Source organism: Salvia miltiorrhiza, chromosome 2 (genome assembly GCF_028751815.1).
Source record: "Salvia miltiorrhiza cultivar Shanhuang (shh) chromosome 2, IMPLAD_Smil_shh, whole genome shotgun sequence".
Classification (NCBI taxonomy): Eukaryota; Viridiplantae; Streptophyta; class Magnoliopsida; order Lamiales; family Lamiaceae; genus Salvia; species Salvia miltiorrhiza.
Window position 1 is genome coordinate 9967991 of NC_080388.1, and position 24196 is coordinate 9992186.

The 24196-nt window shown below is 38.8% G+C and overlaps 4 protein-coding genes across 4 annotated transcripts; all 4 read right to left on the reverse strand.

The window, feature by feature from the left end:
• Positions 1–669: 669 nt before the first annotated feature.
• LOC131007975 (uncharacterized) lies at positions 670–1311 on the reverse strand. The gene has a single exon (XM_057934881.1). The coding sequence runs from the start codon at positions 1309–1311 to the stop codon at positions 670–672; it is 642 nt and encodes a 213-aa protein (XP_057790864.1).
• An 11879-nt stretch (positions 1312–13190) lies between these two features.
• Positions 13191–15854, reverse strand: LOC131007976 (putative late blight resistance protein homolog R1B-16). Its single transcript, XM_057934883.1, has one exon. The coding sequence runs from the start codon at positions 15852–15854 to the stop codon at positions 13191–13193; it is 2664 nt and encodes an 887-aa protein (XP_057790866.1).
• A 2941-nt stretch (positions 15855–18795) lies between these two features.
• LOC131007977 (putative late blight resistance protein homolog R1B-23) lies at positions 18796–20067 on the reverse strand. Its single transcript, XM_057934884.1, has one exon. The coding sequence runs from the start codon at positions 20065–20067 to the stop codon at positions 18796–18798; it is 1272 nt and encodes a 423-aa protein (XP_057790867.1).
• A 162-nt stretch (positions 20068–20229) lies between these two features.
• On the reverse strand, positions 20230–21492 carry LOC131007978 (putative late blight resistance protein homolog R1B-16). Its single transcript, XM_057934885.1, has one exon. The coding sequence runs from the start codon at positions 21490–21492 to the stop codon at positions 20230–20232; it is 1263 nt and encodes a 420-aa protein (XP_057790868.1).
• Positions 21493–24196: the final 2704 nt, after the last annotated feature.

Below are 24196 nucleotides of genomic sequence, written 5' to 3' on the forward strand. Positions count from 1 at the left end.
TCTCCTCTACAGTACCAGATTTCTCTTTTCTGATTTCCCCTATGTACTTCCCCCGTGAAGATTCAACACATAGCCTCGCCGCATTCCTGAAATTCCCTTCCCACCTTTCTGATCTTTACCTCTACAACTGCTGGTAAATTTCATTTAAATCTAAAGATTTTTGTAGTCTTTTCCAGGGACGGATCTAAGAATTTAATTAGGACCGGGCGAGATTTCATCGGATGATTCTAATGAATTTTTAGTAAAGAAAATAGACCGAGTCTTGAAATAATTATTTGAAATTACACAATCAAATATAAAAAGATACTCCCTCCGTCCCCAAAATAAGTTCCTCTTTGGGGACGGCATGAGTTTTAAGGAAAAATGGTAAAGTGTATTGATAGTGGAGAAAAAATGTTATAATTAGGATTGGGAGTAGTGAAAAGGTGAAAAAGTGTTATTATTAGTATTGGGAGTGGTGAAAAAGTGAAAAGTAAGAATAAATAAAGTATTATTAGTGGTGGGGTAGTTGTCCAAAAATAGAAAGAAAGAAAGAGGAACTTATTTGGGGACGTCCCAAAAAGGAAAAAATATGAACTTATTTCAGGGACGGAGGGAGTATATAACTTCATTTATAAAAGTATCTTAAAAGCTATATAACTATACAAAATAAGTAATAAAACTACAGATTCACTTGCAACCAATTTTAAGTTGCGATCTACGAGTTTTCATGAGATCAAACTCATCTATAATTGAGTCAACATCAAAGCTCTGAGCAATTTCTCTCTCGATAAACATTATCAGAGAACTAGACAAGAAGTCATCTTCCATTTTATTCCGCAACCTTGTCTTCACAATTTTCATGACGGAGAATGCACGTTCTGATGTTGCCGTTGAAACCGGAAGAGTCAAAATAAGTCTAATCAACCTGTCAACAAGATAGTAAATGACTGACTTACCTGTCTTTGATAATAGTTGACATAATTCAGGAAGTGTCTCAACATGTTGAAAATGTGCACTTTTTCGAATGTCAAGCTCATAAAGTTCGAGTTGATACTTAAGATGCAGCTTATCTTGACTTGAAAAATCAGCCGGATAGTACTTCTCAACTAGCTTGCAAATATCATCAATACTAAACAATTCATACCCACGTCGTGGATCCAAAGATGAACTCAACTTTAACAACTCAATTGCATCTTCCTTGAATCTAAATCCCAATTCTTGCAATATGCAATCTATTGTTCCATAGAAGATGTTGACTCGATAATGGTGCTCCCACGTGACAGGATTGTTCCGAGCATGACCTCTACTTGATCGACGCACACCATTCATGTCAGGAATTTCAATATCTCGCTACTCACAAAACCTCTTCACCTTTTCTAGTAACCCACTCCAACCATTTTCTCGGAATTTTTGGATGATCTCTTTTGTATTCGATACTACATCGATTGCATTAACAATATCTTGGGATATGCACTGCAACATTCTACAAAGATCATTTGCTCTTCCCAACAAATCAATAAGAAAATGCAAGACAAATACGAATTCAAAGGACATCATCACATCATAAGCTTTATCAGCTACAGCCCTAGAAGCAGCACTTTTATCATTTATGATCTCACCAAGTACCACAAGAACAAAATCAAACATCTTAAGTAAGCTGTGCATAGAGTTCAAATGAGAGCTCCATCGTGTATCACCTGGACGTTGTAAACTTCCAATCTGATTTTTTCCTCTACCAGTTTCAAGCTGATTGGTTGAAGTCAACTCTTCAATTCGAATAGCCTGCGCAATTTACAGTTGATCATGGCGCTTCGCAGAAGAATCAACTACATTAATAATAATAAGAAGCTGGGAAAAAAAGTGCTCAATAGGAATAACTTTTTGAGAAGTAGCAACTAATATCAGCTGTAGTCGATGAGCGAAACAATGAATGTAATATGCATACGGGCACTCATTCAAAAATAGAGCCTGCAAACCATTCCATTCTCCTCTCATGTTACTAGCACCATCGTATCCTTGTCCTCGAATGCTTTGAATGCTGAGATTATGATAAGAAAGAACTTCACTTATTTTGTTTTTCAGAGTTGCTGCCTTGGTGTCTTCCACATGAACTATGTCGAAAAATCTTTCACGAACAAACCCATCCTTATCCACAAATCTCAAAATAATAGCCATATGTTCTCTTTTGGATTCATCTCGAGATTCATCTACTATGATGCAGAACTTTTCATCACCAATCTCAGCTCGAATGAACTTCTGAATTTTGCTTGCATAGACAGATAACGATCTCTTTCTGAATTGAATGAGAAGTATATGAAGCATTTTTAGGAGCATTTTCTAATACCACTGAAGCTACCTCTTCATTATAAGAAGCTGTGTACTTTAAAATCTCTAAAAAATTTCCACGATTACGAGAGTCAGGACTCTCATCACGTCCCTTGTATGCAATACCTAGAAGAGCACATAATTTAGAAACATCAATTGAAGCTTTTACTCGTAATCTATTCTTTCTAACTAACTCTGATGTTTGTTTGTCAACAACTCTGCCAATGTGCTGCAATGAGTTCATCAAATCAAGACAACTTTTCACAGCTACTTTATGTGCAGAATTGGGAGCACTTCCTACATGGATTAGAAAAGCACATTTTTTCCCATTGTTAACTCTTTTCCAAGTTCGAAACCCACCAACAACAAAAGCATTGCCTCCATACTTTGAATCTATCTTGGCAAAAAGAAAACAAGGAAAGTAAAATACGGCATTTTCTGAAGGTGAATATTCCAACCAATCCCGAAATTGATCATACCAAGAAAGTAAAAACCTTCTACTACACTTATCAATTTGCCTTTGAGAGCTGGGCACCATAACTTGATAAGGACCGTGCATCAAATATTCTCGACGAATTTCATCTCTTTTATTCACAGGATATTCCCAAATCATTTTTCGATTACCTGGATCACGTTCTACATGAATATCATCAGATTCATTGCCAATCTTTGTGATTTTAAGCGGGGGAAGTTCTGGACAAGGGACTTCTGCTTGTAGTTGTTGTGGACTTTTTTCAATTGCATCTACAGTTGGAACTGGAACCTCAGGATTAGATGAACGGGAACCACCAACATCTATTCGGGCACTTTGTTTTTGGAAGTACGATTCAATTCCTCTCTTTCTCTTATCCATTAGAAATCTATAACAATAACATTAATTCAATCAAAATTCAGAAACATAATACATAACATAAGCAAACAAATGAATCATTATCCTAAATTCTTAATAACTAAAGAAATGCAAAAGTTACTCAAGTTATTCTTCAATTCTATTATTTTGACAACAAATATAAAATATTACAGTATAATACAATCAAAATACTAACTAAAGAACCAACTGTAAATCGAAAATTTACAGTAATAATCAATGGTAAAAAGAGAAGTAGAGAATTATTAAAATAAGATTTTATTAAAAAGAAGAGAAAAAACCTAAACTCTTGAAAGCACAGCGAAGCAGACTAAGGGCCGAGCCTCGTTAAAACCTCAGAGGGAGGAAAAAGAGTACTCGTCTAAGAAGGAGAGAGTGTAGAAAGCGGAGATGGGAGAATCTCAGAAGCTCCGACCGAACCATTGCCGCTAGATAAATCCGGCTTTCCGACACAAGAAAAAAGCAAGGAGGAAAAGTAACGCAAGAAAAGGAAAACAAAAACCAAAAAGCAAAAACAACGTAGATCATAGAAATAACCTCGGTCGGTGAGACGCCGTCGTCGAGGTCTTTTTTCAGCCAATGAACAACAAATGGAGGGATGCCAATCAGTCGGTGAGACGCCGTCGCTGAAAGGACATCCTCCCCAAAACGAAAGTCGTTTCCGACAGCATCACTAACCATGTTGCCGCGAAGACTGTCGAGAAAGCTCGACGCTCGAGCAGTCCAAAAGTGGAAACGAGGAAACCAGAAAAGACGCTCAGCAAGGAGCAGAGCACAGCACATCAACGACCAAAGCATGCCGACTCCAGAAACTCGAAACCGATAAGAAAGCACACTTATCTTCGAGCTGCCAAAAGGACCCGACCGTTTGAACCCCAACATTGAGCGCACCCAAAAACTGTAAAAGGGTTGAAATGACGCCCCAAACAAACTTCCCAACAACCACACCCACGAGCCTCTAACCCAAGCAGAAACGAGGAACACCACAAGCTGCCTTGCCAAACACCAAGACCCCTTAACTTCTGATAGTGTGTACATGACTATGCGTATACATGTCTCTAGCAACCGCATGAATAATCTCATTAATGGCTGACGGCCACCACCCTTCCGCCCGATCAATGTTAGCCATGATATCTGCAGGCTGATTTCATTCTCTAAAGATATGAGTAACCATCAAATGGAATTTCTGAAGAAGATGAAGAGCACTTTTCCAAGAAGCATAAAAACGCCAAGGAACATCCGAGGATCTAGTCTCCAAAAGTCGAACCACATACATGGAATCCGACTCAATCCACAAGTAGTGCCAATTTCTATCATGAGCCAGATTAATAGCAGTGATAACTGCTAAAAGCTCAGCTTCAAACGAAAAGCCAATTCTCCCTTTAATGTGAAAGCAGCCACGAACAACCGCATGATGATCTCTGAAAACCCCTCCTGCAGCAATGATCCCTGGCGTGCCCAAAGCAGAGCCGTCAGTATTGACCTTCATCCAGGGAGAAGTTGGAGGCCACCAGTGAACTTCCACCATGCGAGGCGGAGGGGCCGACCGGCTGCCAACATCGATTGCTCTGGTGATCAAGTAATCATGCCAAGTATTGTTAATGGTGCCAAGATTTTTGAAATTGGAATCCAACTCTTTAAAATAAGATTTGACGAAGACCAAAATCCGTCGAGAATCGAAAAGAACATCATCAAAAACCATAGAGTTACGACACTCCCAAATCTTCCAAATAATAGAGATCATTCCCGCTTTCCAGAACGAAAGAATTTGAGGGCTAAAAACCGTTGCCCACGCCTTCACCAGGAGCGAGTGAATATCCAAACAATCCCCGAGATAGGTTTTGTCGAACCAAGAGAGAAACTCTTGCCAGATGGGTTTCACTTTCGAGCAATTCCAAAAAACATGAGAAATCGTTTCCTCGCTCTCCAAACAAAGAGCGCAGCCATTAGGGACGATCAGGCCTTGTCTAATAAGAGTATCAAGAGTAGGAAGACGCCCATGAATAACACGCCAGCAAAGGATCGACCGCCTAATCGGAATGAAGGGCTCCCAAATCCACTTTCCCCAATTCACTTCTGGGAAACGATGGCATTTTTTCTCAAAGGTAAGAACAGCGGAAACATCTCCACGAACAGAATGTTTCCAGAATCTAACATCTTTACTTCCATTTGTGGGAAGAAGTAAGATGTCAGCCACAACATCAGGGAAGCGATCCACAAAAGCAGTAGTGAAATGCCAGACACCGTCATGAAAATAGTCCTGCACAGAAAAGTTAAGGAACTCATGCATATAGGACGGAATCCTCAACCTATCCACCAGCTTATAGCCAAGCCAGTCATCTTTCCAAAAGTAAACACATTCACCACGGTCAATGCAAGCATAAGAGTCATCCACCAACTCATTCACTTCATCTTTCATTCCCAACCAGATAGAAGAGTTGGCGATATTCTGCTTGGCATAGCTGAAATCAGTAAGATATCTAGAACGCAAGATTTTGTGAGCCCAATCTTCACCCTTTATCGTCTTCCAGGCCATCTTCATTAAGAAGGACTAATTCATCAGGGTAAAAGATCGAATTCCCAAGCCGCCTTCCGATCGAGGGGAGCAAGTGCGTCCCCAACTAACAGAGCAGCTGGGACGCTGATCAATATTACCAGTCCAAACAAAATTCCTGCATTTTCTATCCAAGGAGTGAAGAAGCGATTTAGGCCACTTATAAACCATCATGGAATGAACGATCGAACTTTGAATAACCGATTTCACCAGGCAAAGTCGACCAGCAATAGAGAGTTGTATACCCTTCCACTTGGCAAATTTCTGAACAATCTTATCAAAGATCTGCATAAAATAAGATGCGCGAGGACGACCAACAAATATAGGAACTCCCAGATAGGTCATAGGAAGGTTTCCCACCGAAAATCCAAGAGCACGCTGAATAGCTCTTCTTCTATCCGTAGTGACACATCTAGAGAAGAAGATATTGGACTTCTCTTGACTACAGTGTTGCCCGGAGATAGTACTATAGTACTGAAAGAGAACTTTTTTCGCATTACGAACAGTTGCCTGGCAAAAGAGAATAATATCATCAGCATAAAGCAGATGAGTGGGGAAATTAGAAGTCCGAGAGAAGCTCATAGGAGTAAGATGTTGAGAATCCACGCAGCTGCTAATTAAACGGCTCAGCACGTCTTCAGCAATACCAAAAATGATGGGAGACAAAGGGTCACCCTGCCGAACCCCACGGGAGCAGGCGAAGTAGCCAGGAAGTCGACCATTATAAAGAATGGAAAGTCTAGCCGAGCTGAAAATGATCGAAATCCAGCGAATGAAGTTGTCATGGTAGCCATTAGCTTTAAGAACTTGAGAAATGAAGCCCCAACGCAAAGTATCAAAGGCTTTTCTGATATCAATCTTACACGTCATGTTTATGCCACGATTGGTGCGCTGCATACAATTGAAACCCTCCGAGCTAAGCATAATGCAATCATGAATATTCCGACCCTTGATAAAGCCAAACTGATTGGGCGCAACATGAGAATTAGCCACTGAACTAAGACGCGAAGCCATAACTTTGGAGATGATCTTGAAGAAAAAATTGGAAAGAACAATAGGACGGAGATCCACCACAGTGGAGACCACATCTTTCTTCGGAATAAGAAATCATCGTGCTAGCATTACAACCACTAGGATGGTAAGAATGGCTGAAAAATCTCTGCACCGCAGCAATGATATCAACTTTAATAGTCGCCCAACAACTATGGAAAAACATGCCAGAGAAACCATTCGGACCTGGCGCACTATGAACATCCATACTAAAAACCGCAGCAGCAATCTCCCCCTCATCAGGAATATGGATAAGCAAGTTATTCTGATCTTCCGAGATACACGGATGAATAAGAGCATCAATCTCTAATTGGTCGGCAAGCTCACTCCCATCGTTAGTGAAAAGCTCCGAGAAGTGACTAACAATATGCTGCTCAATAATTCCAGAGTCATACACATCAACACCATTGATATTCAGTCTCGTGAAGGTATTATTACGCTTTTTAAACTTTGTGAGACGGTGAAAGAAGGCAGTGTTTCTATCACCATCCGCCAGCCAGGTTGCTCGACTTTTTTGTTGCAAGAGGTTGTTTTTCCTTGAGAGAGCCACATTGAGTTCAGCTTGAAGACGCACCTCCTCATTAAAGAGATCATCAGTATAGCCGGAAATAGCAATTTGCTTTTGGGTATCCATCAATTGATTCTGCCATTAGTTCATAGCAACGTCGACATTACCAAACACCTCCTTATTCCAGACTCTGATATCAGCACGCAAACGTTTAAGCTTTAACATGACACGAACAATATGGCATAAAGTGTCAACCGACGTGGACCAGGAGTTCTCAACCATCTCGCCAAAAGAAGCATGCTGAACCCATATATTAAGAAAACGAAACTGTCGCTTACCAGAAGGAGCCTCCCGACGACACTGCAAAACTAAAGGAGAGTGGTCAGAAGTGAGGCGGGGAAGAGCTGTCGTGATGATCGAGTCCCACCGATCAGCAAAACTCTGAGAAAACATCGCCCTATCCAACACCCGATTCAACATGATGGGGTAAAAACCGTCGACCCGACCAAGTGAAGCGTAAACTATCCGTTGGAGATTCGATAAACTGAGTATCGTCAATAAAAGCACAGAAGTCTCGACACGAGCCCCACGCTGAGGGGTTAAAAGACTTATTCTCTCATGAGCCCCCTTTACCGCGTTAAAATCTCCTATAAACATCGTGTTACTCGACACAAAATGGAGAAGATCTTGCCAAAGAGAGCGGCGAGATATTTGGTCATTCGCACCATGAATAACAGCCACGCGGAAATCAAACGATTGCCAAGAACAGTCCACCACAACCACTTGATCAGAGGAGAAAACCGTGGTCGAAATGACAGAGGGGTGAGACAAAACCCAGATATTAGAGCAACGTGGGGCACGACAGTTCTGATGCACAGGGATCAAATTCAGAGAAGTCCAGAAGGAGTGTCAGACTTTATGGAAAGCCTTCTTGGGTTCTAAAAGCCCCAGAATAATGGGAGAAAATGAGCTACAGTGCTCCTTGAGCAGTCGCCTGGATTCATCCGTCATCCCACGGATGTTCCAGGTCAGAATATTCATAAAGAATTTTTGAGATGAGCGGAAGAAGCCTCGCTTCGTTCCACTTCGGCCGCCCAGCTTTCTTTAGCCACATTATCCATTGCAACAATGCATTCCTTAGAACTATCGTCAATGACGAAACTATGACATTTTTGTCCAGTATCTGTGGAATGTCGTAAACGACTCTTAATGCTGTCCTGATGATGCTTGTTAATGTGTGCCGCTGCCTTGATCGCTTGCTCTTGTTTCGAAGGCCTTCCATGTTTTTTCGCTGGCGGTGCTTCTGTCTAAATAGGGGCTTTGGCAATGGCAAGAATTTGCTCTAAGCGTTGAGCTTTCAAGGCATTTTCCAAAGAAATGGCCTCTTTATTCTCTTTGCCTTGTCTATCATCACTACGAACCGTATCCTCCACAACAATCTCCTCATCGACCTGCTCTTCCTCATCAGAAACCACAGGTGAGCCAAAACTTGGATCCTGAACCGATTTTAAGATGGCTTCCAGAAGATCTGGTCCCGACATGGGACTAACCTCTTGTCCAACCGAGCTAAACTCCTTCAACACTTCGAATCGATTACCACTGTCCTTAGGAGAGTCGCTCCTATCGCCATCAGTCTCCACATTCGCCCCTGGCTTGGAGCTAATCCCGGCAGTCACCCCCGGCCTGGAGCAACCGTTAGTCTTCTGTTCAGCCAAGCGTATAGGAGCATTCTCAGGCATATTTGATTCAAGTATCAAAGAGGGTTCGCTTCTCTTGTCAAAATGTCTATCATCGTGTCCAGCGTTCTGATCCAGCTGGATAATATCCTTCTCGGGGACAAGTTGCCATTGTTTACTCGAGTCCACGGACTTCCCTTGCTTATTCTGTGGTTGATTTCCAGCGTTCCACGAGCCCTCGCCAACTTGCTTAGTCTGTGGTTGATCGTTCCGCGAGCCCTCACCAGCGAAGGGTTTTCCTTTCCGACATTTATCAAGAACATGTCCTGTTGTTTTGCATCTGGAACAAAAAAAAGGTAAATATTCATAGGTAAATTCCACATGAAAGGAAACATCATCTCCATCAACAAGAAGAGTATTCGGCAAAGGTTTAGACATATCTATTTCAATAAGAATTCTAGCAAATTGGCCAAAGTCTCTTTGAGCTGAAGTCACATAAACCCTTAAAGGGTGCCCCACGAATCTAGAAATTCAGTGAGAACTTCGACATTCCAGTATTCGATGGGCAAATAGTGTATCCTCACCCAAACATTCGCCAATGAGGAATGTTCTTTGAACGGATCGAAGTTTTTCACCCACTCTCTAATCCGTAAGTGTCCACCAGAGACTTCCCAAATAGCTTGAGCTTTAGCGCGCAACTTATCCTCCGTATTGTTGAAGATCAACGTGTATTATCCCTTGCCCAAAGGAATAAGTTTCCATGAAGCTTCGATGCCCCATAACCTTTGCAGTTCGTTCTTAACCATCATGGCAGTCTTAGGTTTTTCGCCCTTTTTTAAAAGCGATTTCTTTGCAGAGTAATTCCTTGGGAACTTTAAGGGAGAAGTGGTCCCCCTTTTTTTGTGGGTCGCAGAGCATGGTAATGGTGGGCAGGTAAGTCTGGACGTCTCGGAGCGCGATTGGTAGCAATATCTGCATAGGATCTTTCATTAGTCACTTCGTCAAGGGTGGAACCATCGACCACTTCTTTTCCCCGAGTAAGGTTTCGTAGAAGAGTTCCATCATCCAGATGATTTCTGTTGGAGTTAGCGTTCACGTCGAGCCTAGAGGCCCCATGTTGAAGATTTTGGTTGAGGGTCGTCTTCGTCAAATTGCCATCCAGAGTAGTCTTCGAGCGTGGGGAGAAGTTGCTGGTGAGAGAAGGAAGATTCAGGCCGCCCGAACCCGAGGGGCCAAGGGGGACGTCACCGTTGTCAGTCATCGAACGGCAGCAGCAGCAGGCAGTCAGCGGCGCGAGGAGGTTTTCAGAGAGATTAGGGTTAGGGTTGACATCTCAAGAATCAGGAGATTCTCAAAGAGAAGTAGAGAATAAGATAAATAGTTAAAAACTTACCAATAAAATGAAAGATGATGATTGATAATCTCAAATTCAATGTTGGATTTTGTGAAGAAGAATGAAAACCCAGAATTATGCTTTCGCCGTTTCGCGCCTTTCAATTTTTTGCTTCTTCTCATTTTTACTTTCAGATGAACTTTTCGTTTCTTTCTTCTGTAGTGTGAATTGTGAATAGTGCTAATTTTTAGTATTGATAGATTTAATTAAAGGAAAGTCAAATGAAAGTGGTGGGGTGGAGTGAGTGGGCCGTGTATTTGAGAGTTGGGCCATATGGTACTTGGATTGGGGGGAGTGAATAAAGTTCCCAATTTAAAACTTACATATTTTTATATATAATATATATATATATATATATAGCTAATTCATCAATATATATATAATATATATATAGGTTAAAAAAAAAAAAAATTGACCGGGCGACCGCCGAGGCTGCCCGGGCTCTAGATCTGTCTTTGGTCTTTTCAATATAGCAATCTATCTTTTTCTTCCTTCTCTCAGTTATAGCTTATGAAGAAAACACAAATACACCTCACACATACCTCTCATTCTCATATTCAAATACCAACATCATCAACCCACTCACATAGTATAGCTCAGAATTTACCAAGAATTCATCAGAAAATGAAAAGAAATTTGGAAGAAATTTTATTAATTTCACAGAAAATGAATAGAAAGAAATGAGAGTGTATGGCTGCTAGACAGGAGCAGGCGGCGGCTGGCGGAGAATGACGCCGGAGAAGGAGGCGTCCGCGGCTGGGCGCGGCTGTGGTGAGGAGAAACAGAGGGAGAACGAGAGAGAGAGGGAGAGAGGTCGAAGGGGAAACAGTCTAACGGTATATGATCAATCTTAAATTCAATGTCCAAATTTTGATGAACATGTCAATAATTTTAATAAACATGTCAATAATTTTGATGAACGAATGTATTTTTTAAAAAGACGTATTTGTTGAACATCTCGCATTCCAAGATTTGAACCCAAATCAAAATGCTTGTTCAATACTTGTTAGAAACTCTTGTCTTCACATTTTCAAGATACAGAAATACATTATACACTAGATTTTGATCCACCAATAGGATAGAGGGTCCAGCCCAACATGAAATAAAATTTAAAATTGGAACTTGTCAAAAACTCTTCTCGGACTTTCTTGCTGAAGCTCTCTAATGTTTCCTCATCACCCCTATAATAAACTTGAAGCTTAAGGTCCTTATTCCCCTGCTCCTCTTGTTATGTCCATGGAGTATCTCGTTTAATATATTATTGACAGTTTTTTAAGTCCAGCAATTTTTCTTTCAAATGCCTATAATTTTTTAATAATTAAATATAATCATGCCGAAGAACCTGCCGATATATGATTTCTATATAACAATTAAAGCTTTTGAATTATTTCGGCAATTTTTGAAAATTTTCGGCAGTTATTGAATTATTTCGGCAATTTTTGAAAATTTTTGGCAGCTTTTGAATTATTTCAGCAATTGCCTTGTTATAATATTATCAATTAATTTATTTTGTATTGCGAATGACTTTTGTGTCATTATAGGTTAATGATGGATTTTGATTTGAACGAGTATCCATCTAATTGTTGGCGATGAAGATGAAGTATTGTCAAGGAAGGAAGCATATGTTGATGAAAATAATGTTAAAAATGGAAATGAAGATTGTGATGATAATTCAGATGTTAGAGAATGTAAGAATTATATGTAGCAACGTGCCATATATAAATAATGAGAATAAGATATTATATTAATATCTTAATTATAGGGTTTAAATAAATATTACTTGTCGGATAAGTTTGGTCAATTAGGATTTCTGATAACCATCACGTTGATAGAACGAGTATAATTTATATTCACATCAGAAACTGGTCCTTTCACCACCGATAAAAAAAACACGTGGCTTATTAAGGTTAGTGTTCCTATTAACTTGAATGTGAAAATTATGAAGTTCAAGATTCATGCCTAAATTATGTTTACAAGATCAAAATATATTTCTCAAAATAATAGATTAATTAGAGTTAAGAAATAAAACAAAAACAAAAGGGGTAATAGAAGGAAAGGAAATTGTCTTCTAAAAGTTGTTAGATCAATGCCCACACGTATTTTTAAGTTTCGAAACACCTTTGGACAAATTCAAATCTAAGCCCACGTTTATAGTTGGGCTTTCGATGAGCTTCAAAATATATTCGATTAATTGAATTGATTATTTATTGTTTGATTTAGATAATGAATTAATCATTATCTTTATGTAAGGATAATTCAATCACTTAATTTATTAGTCTTCAAAATAAAGGAGAAATATAAAAAAGAAATCGCTTATTAGGGATTATAATTCCTCCCCTTTATTTAGTTTCATTTGTTTTCATTTTTTTTACTTGACCCAAAGATCTACTAAAAGTATTCAATTGTTCTGCATATCTTTATGGCAATGATTGATAAATTTATCATAAGAAATAATAATAAAAAAATTCCTTTAAATCGCTTTTTTCCCCCTCATTTTCTATAAAATAGGATTTCATCATTTCTAATTCATTTTTTTTTTCATTTCAATCTTTCATAAAAAAATGTGGGGAAAAAAATTATTATCCCTAATTTTTTTTATGAAAAATTTATCAACTAAATATAACATGCTCGAAAAGAGGCAAAATCCTCGAGAAAATCTACTCTTGACAAATCCAGATATCTCCGCCCCCGGAAAATATAAAAAATCTTAACTCCTGCTCTATAAATCTGGATGCTATCTCTCATCCCAGCAAGAGAATCTCGAGAGCCCTTTCGATTTTGATCCCCCAATAGGATAGAGGGTCCTATGCAAAATACAAGGAGAAAATTAAAAATTAAAAATGGAACTTATCAAAAACTCTTGAGTTCACATTTTGACAGTAGAGAGATAGATTTTTGCTTTGAAGACCCTCTTCTCGAACCTTCTTGCTGAAGCTCTCTATTGTTTTCTCATCACCCCGGAAAATAACTTGAAGCTGAAGGTCCTCATTCCCCTGCTCCTCTTGTTCCACCAATGTTGTCATTGCTGAAATGCTTGAAGATTCGCTGCAAAATTCCATTTCAATCAAACCAAGTGTTGCTATTTCTCCAATACCCGAAGGGAACTTTTCCAATTTAGGTATATTTCTGAGAAGAAGACTTTCGAGGACCGGAAAATGGAAGTTTTCTGCATTCCAGTAGATTAAATCATCACAACCAAGAATCTCCAACTGTGTCAAGCGTAGGAATTTCCCCTCAATAGGGCTCCATACTGATCCAATCACTGCATTCAGACCCAACTTAAGACCCACAAGATTGGGCAAGGAGCCGACCATGATTGTCAATTCATCCCAATCAACACCACAACCACGTAAATACAGCCACTTAAGTGAAATTGGGAAAGTGAGACTCAAACAAAAATCATGCCACTTAGAATTTCCATCGAATTTCAATAGTAGATATTCCAGTTCATGGAAGTTGCCAAGATTGGAGGGACAGTAACTCAAACTCACTTCATCACAATATGATAACCTCAATACTCTGATATGGGGGATTCTCTTGCAAACCTCTTCACTCAACCTCAAATTCTCTACATATGAAAGTGTGTGTAGATTTCTCAAAACCAAGTCATTTGCTTGGTCTAATCTGTCCACAGGAAGAGGATCAACAAGACAAATTGGATATACCTCAAGATGCCTAAGTTGTACCATCTCCCAAATCTCATATGGTGCAATCGCAGTTGAACGAGTGGGAACCACAATTCTTAATATTTGCAAATTCCAAAGCAGCGATATTGATGGAGGAAGGTAAACAGTTGTGCGACTCTTCTGATCAATATCAACTTTAAGATACCGTAAGTTAAGTTGCTGAAATGTAGAGTCAGTTATTGATGAGGCAACAACCTTATGCACTGTTCTCAACAATTTGAAGTTAAGCAATAGCCGACCCCCTTCGCATATCAGACAACGGATTGGAGCATCAAAGGTTTTTGTCTCTGGAATTTCTCCACTGATTACAACTCGGCGCTCCCTGTTTATGGTTCGTGGACTATCCAACTCACATAAAAACTCCTCTTTCTTGCCAATCTTTAGGCACAATTCTCTAACTAGATCATGTACTTTAAATTCACAAACTTCTCCATTGTAATCCCATGCATCAACTAAAATGAGATTTCTCTCAGAGAGATCCCTTATATAATTCTCTCCAGCCTTTTCCAAGCTCAAATTTTCGAAATGTTCTATAAATCCTTCAGCAATCCAAAGTTTAAGAACTTCTGACACATAAATCAATTCATCTTCTGGAAATGCCCCCAAAAATAGGAAGCACGGCTTAAGACGAGCAGGCAAGTAGCTGTAACTCAAAGATAATACATTCAAGCACTGCTCATCATTCTCTGTAGAATATTCTAAAATTGAATTCATATGTTGTACAACATTTTCCCAGTATTCTACCGCCATTGATGACTTCCTGAGATGACCCCCAACCACAACAATCGCAAGGGGAAGTCCTTTGCACTTCTCAACTATCTTCTTCCCATACTCCTCCAACTCAGAGGGGCAACCTTGCTCTGCAAATGCTGTTTGACAAAATAGATCCCAACTATTCTCCTCATCCAGAAAATCAATTGCAAGGTGTGAAACGCCTAAATGATTGCCCACATCTAAGTGCCTAGTAGTCACAACAATTCGACTTCCACTATGTGTGTCGGGAAAGAAGAATTTTATCTCATCCCAAGCTTCGACACTCCACATATCATCTAGCACAATCAAATACCTTCGCCCACATAAACTCTTATACAACTGTTGGCCTAATTCATCAACACTTCCACTACTGGACTTATCAAAAGACACAAGCTGTGTGAGAATGTTATGGACACTATATTGTTGAGATATTGTAGCCCAAAGACAAACATCAAAATGATGCACAATTAATGGATGTTGAAAAGCATTTGTGGCAAGTGTTGTCTTACCAATCCCCCCCATGCCTACGATGGGGATGACTCGCCGACTTGAGGGAAATCCAGTGAGCTGATCCAAAAGTTGAAGTAAGACATCATCAAATCCCACCATGGTGGCCTTGTTGGAGGTCATGTGAGGCGTTGATGAAATAACTTGTGTGGGCTGCTGCTCTGCTTCAACTCTACTCCGCGCTTTGACATTGATAGCCTTTCTCCTCATATAATCCATGTCTTGTATTACTTTCTGCAGATCCAGCAGGAAACGAGGCGATCTTGTCTTTGATCTCGTCTTTCCACTACGAATCTGATCCACTATATGTGATTCGACCACATCTTCAGCCGCTTGAGCTGCACGCGCGATTCGTATCTCTAGAGCTTCTGCAGCTGCTTTTCTGGCGCCATGAGAATCGTCGTAGCTTTCCATGAATTTGATCAAGAAATCGACAGTTTTCGAAAGGGAATTAATCTGTTCTTCTTCAAAGGAAAATGAATGAGTGGGGTGAGTGTAGACGAGGCGTAGATTATTCTGAAGAGAAACTAGAGCTGCGAAAGCTGCTGCCATGGATGGATCTTCAATATCTGATAGGAATGTGTGTATATTCTGTGGGAGTGGATAGAGTGCTCTGCTCAATTATTGAAAAATGAGGGTTTGTTTTGCTCTTCTTTCATCATTCCACAGCAATGACCAGTGACATGAAATTTTATCTATCTATACCTATTATAAAGGAGTCTTATTTTACAAAATTTGATTTGCCTAATATATCCCTCATATATATACTTAGGGGGTGTATTCGTTGTTGATTTCCACAGACTTTAAAAAGTCCATGGAATTTAAATTTCATGGAATTCACATAGATTCCAGACGACTTTCAAAGAATTCGTGGTTGGATTTCACCCCGATTTTCACTGATTTTCGAAGACTTTACGGGATAATTTTGGAATTGAATTCCATGAAACCAGCGCCCGCTAGAAGAGACCCAGCGCCCGCGGAGTCCCAGCGACCGCTGGAAACATGACCAGCTCATCACTAATAAAACTCATCACCAACTCCGGATTAACAACGCCATTTCCTCATTTACAATTTCTACAGCAGATGTGACTTTTCTACAGCAGATGTGACTTTTCTTCAGTTTTCTTCAGCTGAAGTGCGGATAAAAACATGGCGGATTATTTCTTCGAAGAGATCATAATCAACATACTCTACAGGTTGCCGGTGAAGACGCTCCTCCGCTGCACCGCCGTCTGCAAATCATGGCACTCTCTCATCACCAGCCACGAATTCACCTCATCGCACTTGAAATTCGCCCAAAAGGTAGCTCCCTCACTTCTGCTCTGGCGCTGCGTCAAAAGCTCCGAGCGCTATGAATTGTACTCGGACGATGAATCACTCAAACTTTTTCCAGTCTGTGCGGAGTTCAGAAATTGTTGAACTTTTTCCATCTCTGCAACCAAAATAAAGCACGAATCAGAAGATTGAGACCAAGGGCGGAGAATTGGGATAGTTACAAACGAGAAACTTCCAGAACAAACCTGCTAGAGCATCAGAAGCTTCAGGCGCCATGAATTTCTCTTGTTATTACTCTCTATAATCTATCTAATTCTCGGTTTTGGAAAGATGATTAGAGAAGAATATGTGAAATTTGAGCTCAAGAGTAAGAGAAAGTGAAGCAGTGTTGAAGAAAGCGCTATGAAATTTGGGGGGTGGAGGCTAGGGTGAAGGATAAGAGGAGGAGAAGGCGGAGGGAGGGCGCTGGAAATCTCAACGATTGTTGAGTTCCAGCGCTCGCTGGCTTCTTGGCCGCGGGCGCTGGAACTCAGCGCTCGTTTAAAACTTCATGGATTTCAATTCTCGTGGTTCTTGGCCGGATTTCGTCGTGTGTATTTTTTGGATGAAATCCATGAAAGTCATTCCGGATTTTAAGTCAATGGAATAACGAATACATCTAGATTTGTATGGATTTTAAAAAGTCTGAAATGAATACACCCAGATTTATATGGATTTTTAAAAGTCTTGAACGAATACACCCAGATTTCTGCAGACTTTTAAAAGTCTTGAACGAATACACCCAAACTTTTAAAATCCATTAAATTCCACAACGAATACACCCCCCTTAATTTAAGGTCAATTGTGTAATTTAATATATCATACATATAATATATTTATAAATATACTATGATTTATCCTTTATATTTTAATAATTATTTAAGTAGTGGTATGATAATATTCATTAGGACTCTTCATCATATAAGTTACTATTTTTTATTATATAATTTTTTTTATAGGAGTACAAATAACAAAAATAACGAAAACAGTAAGAAACATTATAAATAAATACAATAACAAAAAATATATATCTGTGTTCATCAATTACGAAAAAAAAAATCAACAATGTTGATTATAAAAGGCTTGATTATGAAAACTAACACAACCGACCCATAGGCAACCGTCTAATATAAAATAGGTAATTAACTGGGAGTGCCGATATGCATATCTAAAACCAAAAATAAAAAAAGATTTGATCAATCTAAATTAATCAAGGATGGTTACAATATAAAAACAAAAATTACTTAATTAACCTTTATGTAAAATTCGGTCAAACCTAAGAGAATTAATATGGACCGTGTGATCAAATTAATCCAAGGTATTACATTTATTCTTCATTCTCAAAATACTTACCATACTCTATGGATCTTCTCCGTATATATATATATATATATATATATATGAGAAAAGATGCAAATAGGCCCTTGAAGTAGTAGCCCTTACAGCGTATAGCTCCCCTTACTCACTGTGTGTGCAAATAAGCCCCCAAAGTCTTAAAAATAGCTAAATTAAACCCCTCTAACCAAACGCCGTTTACTTCCGTTAGTCAACCTTTTTTTTTCATTTTTTAATTAAATGTGGGGCCCACCTTCACCATTCTCTCAATCTCTCTCCCGAACAGCCTCCCCCTCTCGCCGGAACAAGGATTCCTCTTCCCCGTCGGCCAGTCGGCCCATCTCCGGCGAAATCACCGCCGCCGTATCGCCTCCGCCCCTCGCTTGTTAGACTCCCAAACTAAACGAGCGAAATCCACATGTTGGGGCATCTTGAGCATCGAGCAACTGGTGGTTTACTCTGAATCTCCACAAAACAAGTGGTTCTCCTCATCTCACTTCATCGATCTCATCTAAACCAATAACAACAAAAATAGAATAAAAACTCTTATATTAATTGATGGAGATGAATTAATGTTGGTGTATGGCTGATGCAACTGTGTGAGTCCAGTACTTCAAATGTTTCTTCATATCTGCAGCTGTGGAAGCTGCGGGAATCCTCAAATTCAGCAATGGTGAATTATGGCTTCTTACAGCCCTATATATATATATATATATAAAATAAAATAACAATATATATGTTCTTCTAAAAAATTAAACATTCGAAACAATCAAATAAAATGGAACTTGTTAGAAACTCGAGTCTTCACATTTTGACGATACAAAGATTCATCTTACATTAAAAATTAAAAATGGAACTTATCAAAAACTCTTGTCTTCACATTTTGACAGTAGAGAGATAGATTTTTGCTTTGAAGACCCTTTTCTCGAACCTTCTTGCCGAAGCTCTCTATTGTTTTCTCATCGCCCCGGAAAAAAACTTGAAGCTGAAGGTCCTCATTCCCCTGCTCCTCTTGTTCCACCAATGTTGTCATTGCTGAAATGCTTGAAGATTCGCTGCAATATTCCATTTGAATCAAAGCAAGTGATGCTATTTCTCCAATACCAGAAGGGAACTCTTCCAATTTAGGCATATTTTTGAGAAGAAGACTTCGGAGGACCGGAAAATGGGACTTTTCTGCATTCCAGTGGATTAAATCATCACAACCAAAAATCTCCAACTGTCTCAAGCGTAGGAATTTCCGCTCAATAGGGCTCCATACTGATCCAATCACTGCATTCAGACACAACTTAAGACACACAAGATTGGGCAAGGACCCAACCATGATTGTCAATTCATCCCAATCAACACCACAACCACGTAAATACAGCCACTTAAGTGAAAATGGGAAAGTGAGACTCAAACAAAAATCATGCCACTTAGAATTTCCATCGAATTTCAATAGTAGATATTCCAGTTCATGGAAGTTGCCAAGATTGGAGGGACAGTAAGACGAACTCGCTTCATCACAATATGACAAATGCATTTCTCTAACATGGGGGATTCTCTTGCAAACCTCTTCACTAAACCTCAAATTCTCTACAATTGAAAGTGTGTGTAGATTTCTCAAAACCAAGTCATTTGCTTGGTCTAATCTGTCCACAGGAAGAGGATCAACACGACAAACTGGATATACCTCAAAATACCTAAGCTGTACCATCTCCCAAATCTCATATGGTGCAATCACAGTTGAATGAGTGGGTACCCAAATTCTTAATATTTGCAAATTCCAGAGCAGCGATATTGATGAAGGAAGATAAACACTTGGACGACTCTTCTGATCAATATCAACTTTAAGATAACGCAAGTTAAGTTGCTGAAATATAGAGTCAGTTGTTGATGAGGCAGCAACCTCATGCACTGTTCTCAACAATTTCAAGTCATGCAATAGCCGACCGCCTTCGCATATCAGACAACGGATTGGAGCATCAAAGGTTTTTGTCTCTGGAATTTCTCCACTGATTACAACTCGGCGCTCCCTGTTTATGGCTCGTGGAGTATCCAACACACATAAAAACTCCTCTTTCTTGGCAATCTTTAGGCACAATTCTCTAACTACATCATGTACTTTAATCATACAAACTTCTCCATTGTAATCCCATCCATCAACTAAAATGAGATTTCTCTCACAGAGATCCCTTATATAATACCGTCCAGCCTCATCCAAGCTGGTGTTATTGGAAGATTCTATAAAGCCCTCAGCAATCCAAAATTTAAGAACGTCTGGCACATAAATTTGTTAATCTTCTGGAAATACCCCCAAGAGTAGGAAGCATGGCTTAAGATGAGCAGGCAAGTAGCTGTAACTCAAAGATAATACATTCAAGCACTGCTCATCATTCTCTCTAGAATATTCCAAAATTGAATTCATATGATGTGCAACATTCTCCCAGTATTCTTGAGTCATTGAGGACTTTCTGAGATGGCCTCCAACCACAACAATTGCAAGGGGAAGTCCTTTGCACTTTTCGACTATCGTCTTTCCCAACTCCTCCAACTCAGAAGGGCAACCTTGTTCTGCAAATGCTTTTTGACAAAATAGATCCCAACTATTCTCCTCATCCAGAAAACCAATTGCAAGATGTGGAACGCCTAAATGATTGCCCACATCTGAGTGCCTAGTAGTCACAACAATTCGACTTCCATCGTGTGTATCCGGAAACAAATTTTTGATATCATACCATGCTTCCAGACTCCACATATCATCTAGAATAATCAAATACCTTCGGCCAAATAAACTCTTATACAACTCATCTCGCATCTCATCAACAGTTTCACAGCTACTGGATTCATCGACACTTTTCCTAAAGGATTTTCTTAGACAAGACACAAGTTGTGTGAGAATTTTCTGAACGCTATATTGTTGAGATATTGTAGCCCAAAGACAAACATCAAAATGATGCATAATTACTGGATGTTGAAAAGCATTTGTGGCAAGTGTTGTCTTACCAATTCCCCCCATGCCTATGATGGGGATGACTCGCCGACTTGAGGGAAATCCGGTGAGCTGATCCAAAAGTTGACGTAAGACATCATCAAATCCCACCATGCTACTGTTTTTGGAGGCCATGTGAGGCGTTGATGAAATAACTTCTGCTGCTGAATCTGCCTCAATATTAATTCCACTCAGCGCTTTCACATTGGTAGCCTTTCTCCTCATATAATCCATGTCTTGTATTACTTTCTGCAGATCCAGCAGGAAACGAGGTGATCTTGTTTTTGATCTTGTTTTTCCACTGCGAATCTGATCCACTATATGTGATTCCATCACATCTTCAGCCGCTTGAGCTGCACGCGCGATTCGTATCTCTAGAGCTTCTGCAGCTTCTTTTGTGGCCCCATGAGAATTGTCGTAGCTTTTCATGAATTTGATCAAGAAACTGACAGTTTCCAAAAGAGATTCAATCTGTTCTTCTTCGAAGGAAAAGGAATGGGTGGGGTGAGTGCGGACGAGGCGTAGATTATTCTGAAGAGAAACTAGAGCTGCGAAAGCTGCTGCCATGGATGGATCTTTAATATCTGATATTTTTATCAAGTTTGAGTGAAGAATGAATATATGAAACTGTGTATATTCTGTGGGAGTGGATATGGTGCTTTGCTCAATTACTGAAGTCAATGCTTGTTTTGTTCTTCTTTCATCATTCCACAGCACATCCCCAAGATCCATCCACTGCCATGCAAATTTTGTTTCATTAAATGTAGGTTGTTTCATCAATTAATTCCGACCTACTCCACTTATTCAAATTTTGATTCTGGAAGCCCATGGTGGACCGGGCCGCCCTGACATTTGTAACAAAATTGAAATAAATGTAAATGTAGCACTAACTATAAACTAGTGTTGTCCATGGGCTGGAAATCACATTAAATTTTGCATTTTTATTATAAAACATTAATACTCAAAATATAATAAATTCTGCATTTTTATTGAATTCAAAATATACAAAAATAAAATTACAATTTACATATACAAATAAATTACAAAATTGAATAAGTAAAATAAACATACTAAACAATTGGTCGTAAACTACATCCAAGTTTCTAAATTACTATAGTTTAAAGACTAATAACCAATTCCCTCCATTGAATAATGGACAATTAAGCTCGTGCTAATAGAAAATAAAATGATAAAGGGAAAAAAAAATGAATAAAGGATTTGAGCTCAATTTTAATATAAATATTAAAATGAGTGACCTACTTATCTTCATTGAATAATGGAGAATTAAGCTTATGCTAATAGGCTCGACATGACTCTTGGTAATCAAATTCCCCATCAGTGTCGGATTTTTTGGATTCGGTGACTATTTGAGCTCTCGTCCAGTACCCATTCGTTTTCTTGAGCTCTTAACTCGGCTTTGGACCAATCATCAATAAACATAATGGCATCCATATGTTTCGAGTTTCTATGTTGCTTCTTCTTTCGTCCAACACGAACCCGCTAATGCTAAATGCTTGCTCCACCGAGATCGTGGACACCAGAACGACAAATAGCTCTTTGTCATGATGGAGAGAATGGAAAAATCCTTCTCGTGCGTCAATCACCAATTAAACACGTCAATTTGATCACTTGGCCCTGTGTCTTAAAAAATAAAAGTATTAGACAATACTTAACATAAAATATTTAGATGTAAAAATTAAAAAATGATTATTCTTTAACAAAAATATTATATATCTCTAAGAATTGCATATTAGTTATTATATAAGTTGATATTGAAATGTCACTTATTTTATGTGTGTATTTATTTATTACAAATATAATATTGTCAAAAGATATATGTTAGTTAATTTTTTAAAATAAATTTTCGAATCTGACTAGCCCAACCCGAAACCCAAACGTTTAGGGGAAGGGTTAGGAATTTTTAACCAGAAAATTTTTTCAACCCGATAATTAATCCGATAGAGCTAGCCCGAAAGTCGATGGGGTGGCCCAATTGACATCGCTAATTGTTATAGCATAAATAGTTTATAGTAGTTGCACAGAGAAATTAAAAAAAATATATAATTAATTTATTAATTGGAATAATTCTACGGATGGTTGTTGCTTTGTATGTTACTTGTATTTGCACAAATAAGAATTATGAAATCTTTTAATTTGTGGTTGCACATAGTAGATTCTGTGTTGCATGAAAGATGCCTAAGAGCAAACAATGCCAAATTAAAAACAATATGGCATGTAGAACATTAATTACCTTTTTACTGACTGTGTGACTCTTTGGTATAACATTAATTTTGAATAAAAAGAACAATATGCTTGCAATTTATCTATTTAACCATGTACAGAAAAACAATACAAAAAACATTAAACATGCTTCGTGTAAGATAAGCAGCACGTAAAATGGCCCCAAAAGGTCCTGAAGGTATATTTTCATTATTTTGATATATTTTAGTATTAAATGTTAATGAAAATATATAAAATTATATTGCTCAAGCGATACAGGACAATGTCTTGAAGCTTTTTACAATAGATTGACAAATTAAGTTGCAGAAAATATTCTTGAAAGGCCTATCAAAGGTTAAATATAATTGCGTATGTTATTTTTCTTATACTCATTGTTGATTGTTAATATTGTTGATTAAACTCATGCAAAGTCGCGTTTTCAGTATAAGGGTGGTCGCGTTTGTCAAAGGCGGAAGGACTATTGTGCAAATAACTTTTTCGGAGGGATTTAGTTATGCAAATAGTCGTTTATAACGTGACCGTTGGATTGATCTCGACGGCTCAGATTAAAGGAGGTCAGTGCAGTTAGTTATAACTAACTACACTGTTCATCGTCTTCCTAATATAGCGTTGATTTGCAGCTGGGTTTATAGAGATAGAGAGAAAACACTTGTGAGAGTTATTCTGCCGTTCAAAGCTTATTGTTTCACGGCAATTTTCTTTCGCTGTTGTAATCGCTTGTATTCAAAGTTAGATTGAGCAATAAAATCATCATCTTCTCGTCCCGTGGATGTAGGCAAATTTGCCGAACCACGTAAATCTTCTCTTGTCAGTAGTTTACTTGTTTCTGTTTGTTCTTGTCGATTTTCTCAACAAGTGGCGCCGTCTGTGGGAATCGCTTGGCGTGTGCAATAATTTCTTTTCGAAGATTGGTGTGGAATTGATTGCTCCGGTTGCGATGGGATCGACTAAAATGGAAACTGAGAAATTCACGGGGAAAAACGACTTCGGTTTGTGGAGGATCAAGATGAAGGCCTTGTTAACGCAACAA

What these genes read in the sequence shown, in the direction of transcription:
- LOC131007975 (XM_057934881.1), bottom strand. Translation starts at nt 1,311, where the DNA reads ATGAATGGTGTGCGTCGATCAAGTAGAGGTCATGCTCGGAACAATCCT.
- LOC131007976 (XM_057934883.1), bottom strand. Translation starts at nt 15,854, where the DNA reads ATGGCAGCAGCTTTCGCAGCTCTAGTTTCTCTTCAGAATAATCTACGC.
- LOC131007977 (XM_057934884.1), bottom strand. Translation starts at nt 20,067, where the DNA reads ATGATTAAAGTACATGATGTAGTTAGAGAATTGTGCCTAAAGATTGCC.
- LOC131007978 (XM_057934885.1), bottom strand. Translation starts at nt 21,492, where the DNA reads ATGGCAGCAGCTTTCGCAGCTCTAGTTTCTCTTCAGAATAATCTACGC.